Source organism: Callospermophilus lateralis, chromosome 4 (genome assembly GCF_048772815.1).
Source record: "Callospermophilus lateralis isolate mCalLat2 chromosome 4, mCalLat2.hap1, whole genome shotgun sequence".
Taxonomy (NCBI): Eukaryota; Metazoa; Chordata; class Mammalia; order Rodentia; family Sciuridae; genus Callospermophilus; species Callospermophilus lateralis.
This window is the reverse complement of record NC_135308.1, coordinates 158,492,626-158,509,298: the sequence shown is the minus strand read 5'-3', so window position 1 is coordinate 158,509,298 and position 16,673 is coordinate 158,492,626. Positions and strand designations below refer to the sequence as shown.

At 56.0% G+C, this 16,673-nt stretch overlaps 1 protein-coding gene across 1 annotated transcript in view; it reads right to left on the bottom strand.

Moving 5' to 3' along the window:
* Window positions 1-1,375: 1,375 nt before the first annotated feature.
* The window catches only part of Tab1 (TGF-beta activated kinase 1 (MAP3K7) binding protein 1), a 28,554-nt gene continuing 13,256 nt past the window's right edge, over window positions 1,376-16,673 (bottom strand). The window contains exons 3-11 of the mRNA XM_076855186.2: window positions 16,491-16,644; window positions 15,194-15,280; window positions 14,629-14,767; window positions 14,224-14,337; window positions 13,447-13,558; window positions 10,732-10,876; window positions 8,575-8,797; window positions 7,177-7,339; window positions 1,376-5,789 (exon numbers count right to left, since the gene is read on the bottom strand). Coding sequence (XP_076711301.1) covers window positions 5,582-5,789; window positions 7,177-7,339; window positions 8,575-8,797; window positions 10,732-10,876; window positions 13,447-13,558; window positions 14,224-14,337; window positions 14,629-14,767; window positions 15,194-15,280; window positions 16,491-16,644 — 1,345 coding nt within the window. The 3' untranslated portion in view covers window positions 1,376-5,581. The remainder of the gene's footprint in view (window positions 5,790-7,176; window positions 7,340-8,574; window positions 8,798-10,731; window positions 10,877-13,446; window positions 13,559-14,223; window positions 14,338-14,628; window positions 14,768-15,193; window positions 15,281-16,490; window positions 16,645-16,673) is intronic.

Here is a 16,673-nt window from a genome sequence, read left to right as displayed (position 1 = left end):
GTGCAGGGTGCTGGGACCTACAGATGAACCACATGTGGGTCTCAGCAGGAGCCTCAGGGTCACACTGTGGACTGAGTCCAGGAACTGTCCCGGATGCCCTGGGCCTTTGGGATTCAAGGAAGGCCTGGGAGCAGGGATGCCCTGGGGAAGGAAGTGTCATCGAACTGTGGCCTGCAGGTGAGTAGCTCTGTCAGGGAGTGTCAGCAAAGGCACAGCTGCCCAGTGTCCAGGCCAGTCCCAGGCCTGAAGGGTGGTCCAGCTGGCTTGAGTGAGGTCTGGGGCCTGCTGCTTGGCCAGTTATCTTTCTCTGCCAGTGGACTCCAGCCGCCCCTGCCCCCAAGGTCACAGAACTGCTGGTGTACATGTCGCTCTCTGGGCTCAGTCCAAGGGAACTGAGCTCTTGGCCAGGACTGGACAAGACTGGCGATGGCAATCCCTTCCCACACTCCACTGCCTGGCCCCCCCACCTGCCCAGACCCACACCCCCTGCTAAGCTCACACCCCCATCTGAGGCCCTACTTAAAGCACTGTGAGCACCCAGGGGACAGGGCCACATGAAACAGTCTGTTTCTAATTAGGATCTCCTGGGCCCCTCAGCCAGACCACATGGGTCTTCAAACCTGTATGATTAACATGATGTTTTTTTTTTTTCTGATGCACTGATTTACTTTGATAATGAGTAATTTGAAATATCGTTTTTGAAAAAAAAAAAGTGATGCTATTTTTGTATTAAAATTAACATGGGACCTGACATACAAAAATGATAGGTGTGTGAGCTAATAAACATTAGTTAGCTTGACTTAGTATTCCTATATGTATACATGTATCAAAATATTAAGGTACACAAACACATATAACTTTTGTCAATTACATAAATGAAATAATTCCTATCCCTACTTTAAACCAAAAAAAATTTTAACACAGGGAACTGGGAACGTGGTGGCATATGCCTGTAATCCCAGTGGCTTGGAAGGCTGAGACAGGAGGATCGCTAGTTCAAAGCCATCCTCAGCAAAAGCAAGGCCCTAAGCAACTCAGTGAGACCTGTCTCTAAATAAAATACAAAACAGGGCTGGGGATGTGGGTCAGTGGTTGAGTGCCCCTGAGTCCAATCCCTGGTACCAAAAAAAAAAAAAAAGAAAAAAATTAACACGGGAGGGATGGAGAGGGGTTCTGAGGACAGTAAAGATGGTGGAATGAAATGGACATCATTACCCTAAGTACAGGTATGATTGCATGAATAGTGCATCTCTACACCGTGTACAGAGAACTGAAATGGTGCGCTCCATTTGTGTGCAATAGAAATGCACTCTGCTGCATTAAAAAAAAAAAGGTAAATAAATAGGCAAAAAAATTTACTTTGTTTTTCTATTCTTATTAAATATCCTTTTTACATAAAAAAATAAAATTAACACAGGGTTAGTATGAATTTAATTACAGAATCCACGTATTCAGAATGAACGACAAGGGCTGGGGACGTAGCTCTAGGGGAATGCTTGCCTAGGGGTCCAATTCCCAGCACCCCCACACATATAACAAAATGAGGACACATCTAACTTCTTTTTTTTTTTTTTTTTTTTTTAAGAGAGAGAATTTTAATATTATTGACTCCCAAACCCTGGGGCCTGGGGTGAAGACCTTCCTGTAGCCACACACTGGAGCCCTGCTCTGTGACTCACCACCTGTCGTGGTCGCCCTGGGGCTGGGGAGGACCAGCGGCAAAGCAGGTACTGGAGGTAGAGGCTGGGGCCACAGAGGTGCCTGAGCTCAGAAATGGGCCCTGGGATGGCTCTGCGAGGCCACAGTGCAGGACCTTCATCCTGGTGCACATGGAAACCAGCCATGGCGCTGAAGGCCCGCCTCTGCCCTACCCTGGCCCCTTGGTGACCTGAGAACAAGTCAAGAGGGCTGCATCTGGCAACGGCCACAGTCCAGGGTCCTCCGACACCTGTGGGGTCTCCAAAGGCAGTTATGGGGTCCAGGCGCTGGGGTCAACACTGCTCAAGGCTGGCTGCCAGGCGCTCTGTCCTCATGAAGCCACCTAGTCTCACAGAAATGTCCAGCACTGGTCTGCTCTGGGCTGGTGTCACCTTTGAGTGGGGACAGAGTGTGCTTGCGCTGAGCCCACCAGGAGTGGCAGTGACAGGAGTTCTCCCAGGTTTCAGGAGGTCCCAGAGGAAGCATCAAAGACTCCTGGGGGGGAGTAGGGGACCTGGCCGCGGCCTCTGCGGCTAAGGAGGCAAGAACCACAGCCACCACCCAGCCCCTGGGTCCCAGCAGCCACAGGGGCATCAAGCCTGTTGTCCCCCGCCCCCCAGGTTTGGCATGTGCCTGTGGGTGATGTTCCTCTAGGGACTTGTCCTGGACCAGGCTCCACGCGGGCAGGAGGGCAGAGGTAGGGAGGGGACCGCCTGGGGTCACTGGACAATCTCAACAAGCAGGTCCTATCTTCACAGAGGGGAGACCAAGGCTCAGTGCGAGCCCCTGGCCCAGGTCACAGGACTAGTCCTCCCCCCACTCACTCGTCCACTGAGTCCCTCAGCAATTGTGAGAGGGCCCACTAGGGGCCTTAGGGCTGGACCCAGTGGAGTAAAGGTCACAAGGTCGCTGTCCCCACAAAATGGATAACAGTGGACAAGGGAGATGACACAAATAAAGGAGCAAGTGACATTCGTGAGTTTCTAGGAAAACTGAGCAGAGTGGGCGGGTGGCCTCCCACAGGAGGAAATGAGAAGGGGGCGGCATGCAGAGAGCACCTGTGCCTTCCCTTGTGACTCAGGGCAGCCAGAGTCCCTGCTCCTTTCCCCTCCCACAGCCACCCATGGAGGTGCCCCATCAGCAGGGGTGTCTTGGGAACCTGCGCTGCAGCCTGGTGGACGGCCAGCTCAGGACAGTCAGAGGCCGGGGCCAGGCCTGGAAGCCACAGCAACCAGTGGTGGCCCAGGTGCTGTGGGCCTCCCTCAGTCCCCTCTTCCCTCAGCTGGGCTGTGCAGTGGCTCTGGGGGCCTTGCTCTCTGGCTGGTCCAGTCCAGTGCCCCAGTGGAGCCCCAGGCTGCTGTCAAGGGATGGGGCTGGCAGTGGGCTTCCCGGCTCTCACCTGCCTCAGGGAACGAGGGTCTCCCCCTGGAGCTGTGGGAGGGGTCAGCCCTAAGACCCTGGGCCCAGGGCCAGCTGCCTGCCACCTGTTGGACACCTGGAGAAGAGGCCCACCAGTGACCTGCCACGGCACACCTCTGCCTGGTCGTCGGACTTCTCCCAGTCCTGACCTCTGGCTCTTCCCTCAGTCCCACGCTCTCACCTCACCATCAGCCAAGGGGACCCGGGCCTCCAGTGGTGTCCCTTCATTTGCCCTCAAGAGGGCTCACACAGAGCTAAATGACACCAAAGCAAGGGACGGAGACAAGGCCAATAGGGCGTGCCCAGGGCCTTCGGGTTGGATGTGGCCTGTTTCCTCCTCTGAAAACGGAATGGAGACGGAGACCGTGTGAAGCGGTGCAGCCCAGGCCTGCAGCCTAAGTCTCCTGCACCTGTGGCTCACCAGAGAGCAGTGCTCTCACCACCTCCCCGAGGGTGGCTGGAGGGACACCATGGCTGCAGGAGTGTGCAGGGCCCCGTGGTCATCAGACACCAGGGCACGGCTGGATGCTGAGGGAGGAAGAGACCCTGAAAGACCTGACAGCGAGGCAGGTGTGCAGGACTCTCTAACCACACCCACAGCTCTGGACCAAAGCAGCACCCAGCCTGCCAGGCCTGCACTTCCAGAGTCTGTCCCAGGGAGCAGAAAGAGGCCCACTGCTGGCCTGGTGCTTACAGAATATCCTTAACCAAACAAAGCCAAGTAGAGCAAACCAGCCAGAGGGCGAGGCCCCTCCCCTGGTGACCTGAGCCCTGGGCAGTCACGGCACCACCCACACACAGAGGCCCTGGGCTTCCACTCTCAGGGAGTGAGGAGAGCACCACAGGGGAGCCCCTGGCATGGCTGGGGCCCTGCCACCTGGCAATGGTGTGGCTATGAGCGCCTGGCAGGCAGCGCCTGTGCTCCCCTGGGGACGATGGGCACAGATGTAATCAGGATCCCTGGCTCCACCCCATCCTTGCCCTTACCGGCCTGGCTAGCTTGGTCCTTAGCATCCTGGGCAGGACAGGAGGCAGCCACCTCCCAGAGAGAGAGTCATGTGGGACAGACGTGCCAGCACGAACACTGCACCATGTGACACCACCGCGTGTGACTTTACTGCGTTAGAAACAGGACTCTATTGCGAGAGACCAAACAGCAACAGAGACATTCCCGGGAGAATTTCCTTTGTTCCAGAGCCTTTGTGACGGTTTAACCTGCTCCCCACAGGAGAGTGATGGGTGGCTTCATAGGGGCGGGCAGCTGCCTTTCCTCTGCTTCCCCAGGAGACCCGGCCTGTCCCTGGCACTGCACTGGCCTCAGCTCTGCTGCAGAAATGGACTTTGGGATCATGGAGTGGGCAGAGGACCCTGGGGCCAGCCTCCACACTGCAGAGAACAAGCACACTGGGGCTGTTCACTGGTGGCAGGTCCCTGGCCAGAGGGACATCATGGGTTGTAGACAGGCCTGAGCTCCAGCTCTGCCATCCATGGTGTGACACTGGCAAGGAGCAAGTCTCTGTTTCCTCCTCTGAAAATGGGAATGGCAACCCTGCCTGGCAGCCCTGGCGGTGTCCCTCCAGTGGAGACAGACCGTGTGAAGCGGTGCAGCCCAGGCCTGGCCAGCCCAGTCCTTCCCTTTCAAGGCCTTGAGGCACTTCTTCCCTCTTGGAACCAGTTTTTGCTCTTTTCTCTTTTGACCACGCCCCTCAGCCTGACCCACAGGCAGTGTGTCAACCAGAGTCCTCCAGAATGTCCCCAGCGTAAAGGCCGCGCACCTCACCTGTTCCTAACATGGCCTCCCTAAGCACAATAGGGAGGATGCAGGGTGGAACTGGCTCACTGACTTGGGCCTCCCCTGCCTCTTCACAGCTCAGTGGGGCTCAGCCTCACCTCACCTCTCCCACACCCTCTTGGGAAGGCCCAGCTGCCCAGTGCACGCCCCTCTGGCAGCTCCAGGGCTTCTCTTAGGCCAGTTCGCTTGGGGCCTCTCCGTCTGACCTGGTCCCTGTGGCCATGGGAGCACGAGGCTGAAAAGCTGGAGAGGGGAAACCACCTCCTGGGAGTGGAGGGGCGCTCGCAGTGGCCCAGGTTATTTTACAGGAGATGGTGGCACTCGGGGCCCACAGGACAGCCTCTTCCCATGCTGCTGCAGGGCTGAAGGAATCTCCGGTGGCCTGCAGGCCAGCTGCAGCTTCCACACTTGGGCCCTTGCTCTGAGGAACAGCAATGTCCTGGCTGAGGCTGCGGTGGAGATTGGCTTCCAGCCTCCAGCGAGGTGACAAGGCGTGGACAAGCAGCACAGTATGCACCCGCAGCTCTACAGCCCAAGAGCCACGGGGCAGAGGCCAGTGCAGGCCGAGGACAGGGGTGCCCCTGCTCCTGGGCACTGGCAGTCAGGAAAGGCTGAACCAGGGCTGGCTCCTGCCCTCACTCGAGGTCCACTGGGCTGCACTCGCTGGCCAGGCTACGGCGCTGTCATCACGCTCTGCTCGCCATGGTCCACGCTCCAAAGGCGATAAAATTCAGCAAAGTCCACGTAGGGCTCAACGCGGCCATCCTCGCCGGGCGGGAGAGAGTGGGCAGGCCGGGAGCGGAAGAGGCCGCCGTCGGAGCTGGAGCTGCTGCTCTGGGTGTGCGTGTTGGTGGACTGCAGGGTCAGCGTCGGGCTCTGGCTGCAGGGACAAGAGGGGAGAACCACTCTGGGATGGCTGGGTCAAAGGGGCCTTGGCCCCTGGCCTGGGGACAGAGCATTCCCTGACTCACCAGGCCCTTGGGCCACAGGAATCTCTGGTAAAGATGGCCGCAGAAGGACAGATAAAATGTCAGACATGTTTCTTAAGGACTGGCCGCATGTGGCTGTTTAAATCAACACAGGCTGAACAGAACACCCGGTTCCAGTGCAAAAGCAGCCACTCCTGGTGAGTGGCTCCTGTGGGACAGGCAGACACACACACCCCTGCCAGCCTCCCAGTCTGCCTGGCCACGCCTCCACCCCACCCCACCCTCAGCCCACTGAGCACAGGCAGCCAGTCCCTTCCAGACACCTGCCTCCACTCCCCTCCCCCTGCTCCCTTCCTGGCTACACAGGGACAGGTGCCCATGCTCTCCAAGGCCCTGGACACCTTCTGTTACAGAACTATCTGTTAGCCGCTGACCTGTCAATGCCCAGGACACCCAGCTCAGGCACAGGGTCAGCCCTGGTGGGACCCAACCAACTCTCGGAGCTGGGGAGGGACGAGGCCGCACAGCCCAGGAGGCCAGAGGCAGACGATGCTGAGTGTCCTGTCTTATCCGGGACAGTTCACGGCCATCAGGCTCTGTCTTGTGGACACAGCTGGCGGCTTCCTGGGGCAGCCCCACAGGGGTGAAGGATGGGCCACCCTGACCCTGTGCTGGAGGTGGAGCTTGGCTGCCTGGCAGGCTCCCACCCGCAGGGGTGCTGGGGCAGCCACAGCAAGGACAGCAAGGACAGCAGGGGAAGGAAGGACCCCTGCAGAGTGGAGGAAAACAGGCCACTCCCTCCTTTCAGCCACTTGTAATTGGCCACATCCTGTCAGCCACCCTGGGCTGGGCTGGGTGTGGCATCTCTATTATTCTGGGCTGGAATGTGGAAACCAGATCTGTCTCCCCGGCTTCCTGGGGTGGGGTGTGTGTGGGTGGTGGACACCAGGCCTGCCAGGCAGCTCTGCACGGAGGTGCCCCCTGCATCCCACCCAGGCTGTGGCCGGATTCCATGCATCCCTCTTAATCTAGACAGTCCCCTCAGAAGCTGGACTCTGGGTATCACAGTTGAGAGCAGCAGCTGTGCCAGGCCAGGCCACAGGGAGCCACCTACGCCACAGGGAGAAGAATGAGAGCATGTCCCAGTGAACAAAAGCCAGAACACAGGCCCCAGCAGGCAGAGCAGCAGGCTGGCACCTTCAGCAGCCCGCTCCCTGGCAGTCCCCCTGCAGCACCCCCGCAGGTCCAGCTTCATCCAGCTGCGGGACCAACAGTGCCACCTCTTCCTGCCCTGGGCTCTAAGGAGATCTCCCTCAGCCAGGGCCCCAGGGCACTTACTTGGTGAGCGTGGGAGTGGCTTCGTCCAGGGTGGAAGCACTGTGGGCCCCGTTGACCATCTGGCCCTGGGAGGGCATGACGAGGGAGAGGGTCACGCTAGTCTTGCTGGTGCTCTGGGCACTCGAGTAGGGCACGGACACGGGGTACACGCGGCCCCCTGCAGCTGTAGGGGGAAGAGAACATTGGGCACCTGGGGGCTGAAACCCTTCAAGCCCTGGCACAGCCCTTGCCCCTTGGGGCAGCCCAGGAGTGTCCCTTGGCAGAGACTCTTTCAGAGAGGCTGGAACCTCCCTCTACCAGGGAAGTCACTGGTGCTCAATGGAATCAAGGGCCCGGCTTCCTGTGGATGATCCAAGGATGGTCTGCTCCTAGTGGATCTCCACCCAATACAAACATGGCTGCAGGAACAGTGAGCCTGAGAAACTCCAGCAAGCCCAGGGGCGCAAAGGAAACTCCAAAGTTTCCTTGTTTAAAAAAGAAAAGGAAGTTGGCCCTGAGGAGCCCAGTGATGCTAAGCTGTCCTCGGGAGGGACACCCCAAGGACCGACTGCCTCTGCGCTTATGATTTAAGAATCAAAAGGAAAAAGGAAGAAAGTAACATGTCTTCCCTGTCCAATGAGGCCAGGGACAGAGCCAGATGCTGCGGCCTGACCATCCGTCCAGTACCTAATCTTACCCAGGTCCCTTTGCTCTGAAACTGTTTCCTCTTCCTGTCCTTATGGTTGCTCACAAGGACTAAAGCAAGCAATGCAGGTCAGGATCTGGCCTCACGGGCCCTCAGCCAGGGGTGCTATCACCTTCATGTGCCTCTGTGACCCTGCAAACCACCTGTTCACCCCTTAGGTCTGCAGGAGGACAGGGCAGGTGGTGCTTCCCTCATTTCACAGACAGAAGGAATAAAGGAGCAACCAGGTGTAACAGCGCCCGCCTGTAATCCCAGCAGCTTAGGAGGCTGAGGTAGGAGGATTACGAGTTCAAAGCCGGCCTTAGCATCAAGACCCTAATCAACTCAGTGAGACCCTGCCTTTAATAAAATATAAAAAATAGCTGAGGGGACTGGGGTTGTGGCTCAGTGGTAACGCGCTTGCCTAACATGTGTGAGGCACTGGGTTCGATTCTCAGCACCACATACAAATAAATAAAATAAAGGTTCATCAACAACTAAAAAATATTTTTAAAAAAAGAGCTGAGGATGTGGCTCTTGGTTAAGCATCCCAGGTTCAATCCCTGGTACCAAAAAATAAAAACAAAACAACAAGGGGCGGCTCAGAGGCTGGAGGTCAGGGGTCTGGGTTAGAACTGCAACCCAAACCTCCTAGCTCCACCTGCACTCCAGGTGCGAGGCCAAGGCTCAGCGGCTCTGCACCCACCTATAGCCCCTCTATAAGGTACACATACCTGGGGTCTGGGTTGGTGTGGGCTGGCTCATTTCACCCAGCGGGTAGCCAAAGTTCCTCACCAGCAGGGTCATGTCCTCGTGCCGTGGGCAGAACTTGGCACGCTCCCCACCACTGGCGAAGGTGTCACCATGGATGCGCTTCACCCGGTCCACCACAGCCTGGGCCACTGCGTCCAGGGAGGTCTGCTTGGCGAACTCAGTGTCAATCATTGCAGCAATCTCCTGGGGACAGGGCAATGAACCTGGTGAGGAATGAGGGGTGGCCAAGGGACTGGGGGTGGTCACTTCAGAGCCTTCTTTGAGAGACTTAGGTTTTACCAGACCAGCAGGTGAAGGAAGTACCCCATTAGCCAAGCCTATAATCTGAGCTTGTCAAGGCATTCAGGATAATCCTTCGGGAATTTTCTCATTAGAAAAGGCAAAAGATTTATATGATCCAAAGAGAAACCAGAGTATTAAGAACTTTCTCATTAGAAAAAGTGTGTGACCTTGTGACCTCTCTGATTGTTTAAATGGGTAACATCCACCTTGCCGGTCATTATAAGAGTTACATAACAGGGACGTGAGAGCACTCTGCATACTACCACGGGGCCCAATGTAGATGCACATCAGTAAGGACTTCCTTCCTGGAAAGACTTCATGTAGGCTGTGATGCACCAGATCAGGCATTTTATTAGCAATTAGGGATGCAAAACAAAGACACTGTTCTTGCCTTCAGATAAATCCCCTGTCCAGCATAATCTAGAACCCAGTAGAAGCCACTGGAAAATTCTATTGATAGACAAAAAAATGAAAGAAAACCACACTGATGAAAACATCAAAAATGGATCTAATCCCATTTTACTCAGGAGGCTGAGGCAGGAGGGTTGTAAATTCAAGGCCAGTTTTAGTAAGGCCCTCAAAATAAACAATAAAAAGGGCTGAGGATATGGCTCAGTGGTAGAGCTAGTACTAGTTCAGGCTCCAGTACCAAAAAAATAAAAAATTAGAAGCACAAAATCCTCTCCATGAGGGCTGGCTACAGCCTGCTCCCCCATTACTGGGGATTGAGCCCAAGGGTGCTCTATCACGGAGCTCTGTACACAGTCATTATTATTTTTTGAAACACGGTCTCACAAAGTTGCTGAGGCTGGTCTTGAAGTGTAATCCTCCTGCCTCAGCCTCCTGAGTAGCTGGATAACAGGCATCACTACTGCACCCAGTCTTTGGCTCCAGCTTCTTGGAGGCAGGAAGGGAGGGCAACTAAGGGCAATGACCTGGACCTGGACCTGGACCTGAGGAACCCAGCTCCACTGCCATCAGCGTTGTCACCTCAGGGAAGATCCTGAACTAAGTAAGTCACCGGCCCCTCTTGTTAGGAGGCTGCTGGGATGAATAATAAGATAAAATGGTGGGAAAACCTTGAGCACAGGGATCAGGGATAGTCAGGCACTTAAGACTTCTTCCTTTTAGTGAAAAAGGATGAGGCAGAAAAGGAGCCTCCCATCACACCCACTGCTGATGGAGGAAGACACCGAACACAACCAAGGCTAGGCGAGGGCAGCCTCCTCCTGAACCCCTGCCTGCAAGTCCCACTTCCTGCCACGGTGCAGAAGAAATAAGCCACTCCATGTTCCCACGCCTGACCTCACCACGGTCCCTCCAAGGGAGATGTCACCCTCCCCATCCACTACAGGAGGGAGGACACTCTGGTGTTCTGACCAGGAACTGAAGGCCCAGAGAACCCCTCCTGGAAAGGGGAACAAGCCTGACCCACTGCCGTCCTGGGCCCAGGCCTCTGTCCAGCACCCCAGAGCAAGGCTGCCAGGGGGAACTCACTGCCCTCTTGCCCTCTGCCCTCAGGCCTGAGGGCCCTGGGCGCTGATACTGCTGCTCACCCAGGAGCAGCGCTTTGGGAGGGACAGGTGTTTTCAGAGCTATGGGCTTTTCTTTTTGGTGGTGCTGAGGATGGAACCCAGGGCCCCAGCATGCTAGGCAAGTGCTGTACCACATCTCCAGCCCAAGCTCTGGGCTGTCCCTTCCCTCAACTCTGCACCCAGAGAAGATGTCTGGTGATGGCATCTGGGGATCAGTGCTCTGGGCTGCCAGGGAAGCATCCACCCTGCAGGCCCGCCAGTCATGCCTGGTGGTTGCCAGCTCTGTCCCAACCAGCTCACCTGGTTGGCTTGGCCAGGCCCGTGGGCGGCCTCCAGGGCCTTGTACAGCCCCTCAGACATCAGGACCAGGAAGCCGGTCACCCCGTCCAGAGGCTGTGCACCATGGATTTCTGGCTCTGCGATGATGGGTTTGGACTTGGCAGCACTATGGGGAGAGAGTGGAGGGAGGACTTTGTGTGGAAAGGTCTCTAGATGAATGTTGAGTCTACTGAGGGGAAGAATCTACACCCAGAGTTTAAAATAAAACGCATGAGTTGGTGAGAGGGAAAGAAAGAGAGGCAAGAGAAAGTCAGCTGCTAGAATAAAGCTCAGAGGGCAAGAAAAACTGGCAGGCTGTGGGGTCAAGACAGCAAAGGCCCAGTGCTGGCTTCTGGTCCTGCTCCATCCTCCTACCCACAAGAGCTCAGCACTGGCAGGCTGTAGGGCAGAGCAGCAAGAGGTAGCATGTGCACACTTGTGCGTTCTCTTTTATATCAGTGATTGACCCCACGGGCACTTAACCACGAGCCACATCCCCACCCTTTTGAGATAGTTTCACTAAATTGCTTAGGGCCTTGCTAAGTTGCTGAGACTGGCTTTGAACTTGTGATCCTCATGTCTCAGACTCCTGAGCCACTAGAATTACAGACAGGCACCACCGTGCTGGCTAGGAATGGCTGTCTCTTAAAGCCTGCGCCTCTTGCTATTACTGGGGCTCCAGCAAAACAGATTCCCATGCTGACTAAGGGCATGGGGACCATTTCTGATGTGCGGGTCATTAGATGGGAATCCCAGCAACCTCCACTGCAGGTGTGCGGGGCGGAGGGATGCACATTCTTTATGAAAACAGGGGGTTGGTGTAAACTTAGCTCTAATCTCACTGAGCTGCATACATTAAATATACACAGCTTTTGTGTGTCAACCGGACCTCAATAAAGGGTGAGATCAGAACGCCAGGAAGGTATGTCCAAACTTGTGGCAGCCTGCTTCTCAGTTGCCACAAAACACAAACTTATGCAGAGGCACATGTATGCACATGTGCACAGACATCTGTGGGCAGGACACACGAGAAACTAGAAGGCTCTGGGTGGGGGTCCTGGCTGGCTTTCACCACACACATCCTAAGGCCTGTTCAAAGGGCTTTAACCACAGACCTACTTTCCTTTCTTCTTTTTGTAGTACTGGGTTTTTTTTTGTTTTTTTCTAATATTTATTTTTTAGCTATAAGTGGACATAATATCTTTATTTTATTTTAATGTGTCGCTGAGGATCGAACCTAGTACCTCACGCATGCTAGGCGAGCGGTCTACCTCTGGGCCACAATTCCAGCCCAGGATTTTTTTTTTTAGTATATATTTTTTTAGTTGCACATGGACACTATACCTTTACTTTATTTACTTTTATGTGGTGCTAAGGATTGAACCCAGTGCCTCACATGTGCTAGGCAAGTGGGCAAGTGATCTCCACTGAGCCACAACCCCAGCCCTGTGGTACTGGGATTTTGAGACAGGGTCTCACTGTTTTTGTTTTTTTGTTTTTTTTGGGGGGGAGGGTACCAAGGATTGAACTCAGGGGCACTCAACCACTGAGCTACATCCCCAGCCCTTTTTTGTATTTTATTTAGAGACAGGGTATCACTGAGTTGCTTAGTGCCTTGCTATTGCTGAGGCTGGCTTTGAACTCGCAATCCTCTTGTTTCAGCCTCCTGGGTGGCTGGCATGTGACACCATGACCAGCTTTGCTAAGTTTCTGAGCCTGACCCGGAACTTGCAATCCTTCTGCCTCAGCATCCCAAGTAGCAGGGGGCCACCATACCCAGGGCTTTGTGCATGCGAGGTAAGCACTCTACCGACTGAGCTACAGCCCCAGCCCACCAGAGACCTAACTTTCAAATAAAGCAAAGATAACCCCACAAACTAGGGACAAAGGTTCTAAACTTGCTTTCCTAAACCTTGGGTGGACAAGGAGTTGAAACTAAGCCACGAGGCCTGCCTGCAGCTGGGGTCTCTGGCAGGATCCCCGCAGCCCTGGCTGTGACTGGTGCCCTACAAGTGCACAGGCGTGTCTGCCCAGCCTATTTCCCGTGAAGGTCAGCCGGCAGGTGAGGACACATGCTCCAAGTTCAGACTGCCTGGGATCCAGGCCAGCCGCAACCATCACTAGCCCTGAGACTGGCGGCCACCTCAGTTTCCTCCTAGGAACATGCCTGTGGGGTGGTGACAGCATGCACATCACTGCTGAGTGGGGGGTCCATGTCTGAGGAGTTGTGCAGGGTGGACTCAAGGGCTCGCCTTCACTACTACTGCTAATTTGTTGCCATGAGGACCTGGGTGACACCCAGAAGGGAACTGTCCCTGGAGGGAAATGGACAACTAATCTCAACTCTGGCCTGGCCTGTCACAGGCAGCATCCACCAGCCATCCACCTCTATCCATGCCAGGTACCTCATGCCAGGTACATCCATGCCAGGTGCTTCATGCCCCAGGCTCTGGGGCACTACTGCTGCCCTGGGCTTTGGCCCAGCGCCCTACTATGACATCTTGCCAGTCTGGCTTCACAGACCCCAACTCTGCTGGGCTCGGGTCCCACCCTACACCAACCTCTCTGAGAGGAAGACAGAATACCCTTGTGCTCTGAACTAGTTCAACTGAACCTACCCCTGCAGCCTGAAATCTGCTTCTGCCCCAGACCCTCGAGTCTTACAAAGAACTGGGGGTAGCTGGGCTGGCCACCTACCTGAGCAGGTCAATGTCAGTGTAGCCATACTTGACTTTATAATCCCCAATGCGCCTGGTACTCTCCTGCCCACAGATGATCCCCACTTGCTTGATCTTTCCTGCGTCCAAACCTACCAGAGGGAGAACAGTGCACATGAAAAACCAAGAAAAGGGGACAGAGACAGATCCACGAAGACGAGGAGTGAGGACCCACCAAGAAGGAAGTGAAGACGTCAGGGCACGGCGAGCAACCTAAGGTCCCTTGCTGTCCTCAGCCTCACTCCCACGAGAATGCCCAGGCCCTCTTCCACACACTGCGGCCCCGCCCACCACAGCCCTGTCTGCCTTGGGAGCAGCAAGCTGCCCTCAGGGCCTCCATGTCTGTCATGTCTGCCAGGAGCTCAGGGAAAGAAGGAAAGTTAGGCAGCGGCTGGAATCTCAGGGTTCCTTGGCTTTTCTCAGTTTCTGTCAATAACAGTGAGTACTACTGTGTGCCACGTACGTTAGGGAGCATTTTCATGTATTATCAACTCTTTTAACCCTCACAACACCCTGGGGTAGGTGTTACTACCATTCTCATTACAAAGATGAGGAAACTGAGGCAGAGAAAGCTTGAATATGTCCCCAAATCACCTCTTAGTAAGCAGCAGAGCTGAACAAAGCCCTAGGCAGGCTAGTCCCAGGGTCTCGTGGCTCTTCCACTATGCACCTGTCTGCCTGCCACCAAAGGAGGACAGGGGAGTCCAAGAGCCAGTCTCCTCTCCCATTTATCCCTCAGCCTGGCACCCCCTCTCACCCAGCTGCGAGAGGCGGAAGAGCTCATCCTCATTCTCTGTGGTGTGGTCCACGTTTAGTTGGGTCACCTGCAACCCGTCCACCGTAGATTTGCATAGAAGTGCCCGGTTCGTACCTGCAGTAGAATTTGAACAGTGACCAGAGACTTAGCGGAGGAGGAGAGGAACCCACAGCCCAGAGGGATTTAGGCCTCGGGCCCTGGAAAGGCCTTTCCTCCTGCCCTTCACTGCCCACAGCTGGCATCTCATACATGCCTGCATCTGCCCACCTCCAGGTGGGACGTGACACATGGTGGCAGTGAGAGGAAACAGGGGATGGCCTTGAGACACTCTGCGTCCAAAGCATCCACGTGTGTGGACCCTGAAGCCAACCTTCCTCCCCCGGCCTGGATGGGTGAGCAGCTCACCTACATTGGCGACGTAGAGTTTGTTGTTGAGAAGGACGGCCACCACGGCCATGGCTCCTCCTGAAATCTCCCTCTCCAGCGCCTTGAGCCTCTCAAGGATCTTCTGATACTGAGGAGGCAACTGGTGCTGAGGGACGCCCTGCAACCCACCACCAGAGGGTCAGGGCAGGGCTGGGCCTCGAGGGCCAGCTGACCAACCCCTCCTACCCTCGGGAGCAAGGATGTGAGCCCTGGAGGAGGAGGCACCACCAGGAGGGAGGCCTGGGCTGAACCCCAGGGAGTGGCAGTGACCCAGCTCAGTGGTGGCCCCACAGGTGCTGGTGGGTGACAAGAGGGATAAGTGATGAGGCTGAGGACTGATTTAGGCCTTGGGCCCTGGAGAGGCCTCTCCTCCTGCCCTTCACTGCCCACAGCAGGCCAGGGAGGCCCCTTGAGGACAACACCTGGCACCCCCCAGCCTCTCCATCAGGATCTGCTCCCTTAGCTCCTGCTGCTCGGGCCCAGCATGCGAGCGACACAGTGGAGGTATCTAGCCCTGACCTCCCCGGGTGCGTGGAAAGAGTACCTCTGGCAGCTGGGACTGGAGGCTGGCCTTCTCAGCCAGGGTGTCGTCGATAGACTCCAGGAAGCTCCTCTCCACCACATCAAAGGCCTGTGGGGACAGAGAGGGGGCAGAGCCTGGCTCAAACACCATTGCATCAGACACCAAAAATGTCCCTACTGATGACGCTGTTGTCATGTGACAGGGGCTTTGTACACAGCAGTCCTGTCTCACAAACTGCAAGGCACCCAATGCTTCCTGCAAATCACCTCTGAAAAAAAGAACTTAGGCCCAAGGGACAGGCACACTGCATGGGAGCCATCGTAGAAGGGACAGCAAGACAGGCTCAGGGAGGCAGGACCAGAGCATAGACCTAGAATCAGACTGGAAGGGTGTAAACTCCAGCTCTGCCACCTTGGGCTCCTCAGCTGCAGAACGGGACCCCCCCAAGGTTCTGGAGTGAGATGAGCTTCCCCAGTCCTCGGCACAGACCCGGCCCAGAGGAGGGCTGGGCACAACCTCTGCAGGAGCAGGGTGCCTTTCCCAGGGCTTCTGCAAATCCTCCTGCTCCCTGGACACTGGTGACACTGACACCTTCCCTGGGGTGTGGGGCCTGCTGAGAACCACTGGCCCAGAAGCCCTGAGGCCCAGGAGGACAGGAGAAGGCTGGGCTGCTCTCCTGGATCAGGAGGACAGCCTCACCTCAGGCAAGGGCCTCCAGCTATGCTTTGAAAGGAGCCCCCAGAAGGGCTTCCCACACAGCAGCAGCAGAAAGGCAGACTCCCCCCAGGGGCTGGGACCCACCAGCCTCCCCATCAGGAACTGTTCCCTTAACTCCTGCTGCTCTGGCCTTAGCACCACATAAAATAAATAAATAAAATACAACTAAAAATACATTAAAAGAAAAAAGAAAGGCAGACTCCCAGCAAGCCTGGGGAGGCCAGGCCCCTGAACACCCACCCAGGACTCTCCGCAGTCAGAGGCGAGCACCTGACCACATCCAAGGAAAGGAGTCGCTCTAAAGCACCCACCAGGCCTGGCTGCGCCCACCCACACTTCAGCCCGAGCCCACAACCCTGGCTCCCCTTCTCCAGCCGAGTTGCCTCCTCGGCCAGCCAGTCACAGGAGGGATGGCTCCTCCCTGCCTGGCCCTGCCCCTCCCTGCGCTGGGAAGGGCTTCCGGGGCTGACCCTGGGTGGGATGTAGAAGCCAGGAGTCTTCAGAACAGTCCTGTCACATTTCACAGTTGTGGAACCCAAGTTCTGGGGGACGGGGAGGACACACAGTGGGCGAGGGTACCACAGCAGCCTGCACCCCATACCTGCAGCAGCACCCGCCGCACGTCAGCCTCGGTGTGTTCTGCGTTGAGCTGGCCGAGCAGAAGCTCTGCGGACAGCCGCTGGGCAACAAAATTGGTCACCCGGTTGCCATCGTAGCCATTGAAGACCCCATAGAGGAAGCAGTTGTTTTCACTCCTGGTGGAGGCAAGGCACAGGAGGCCTGA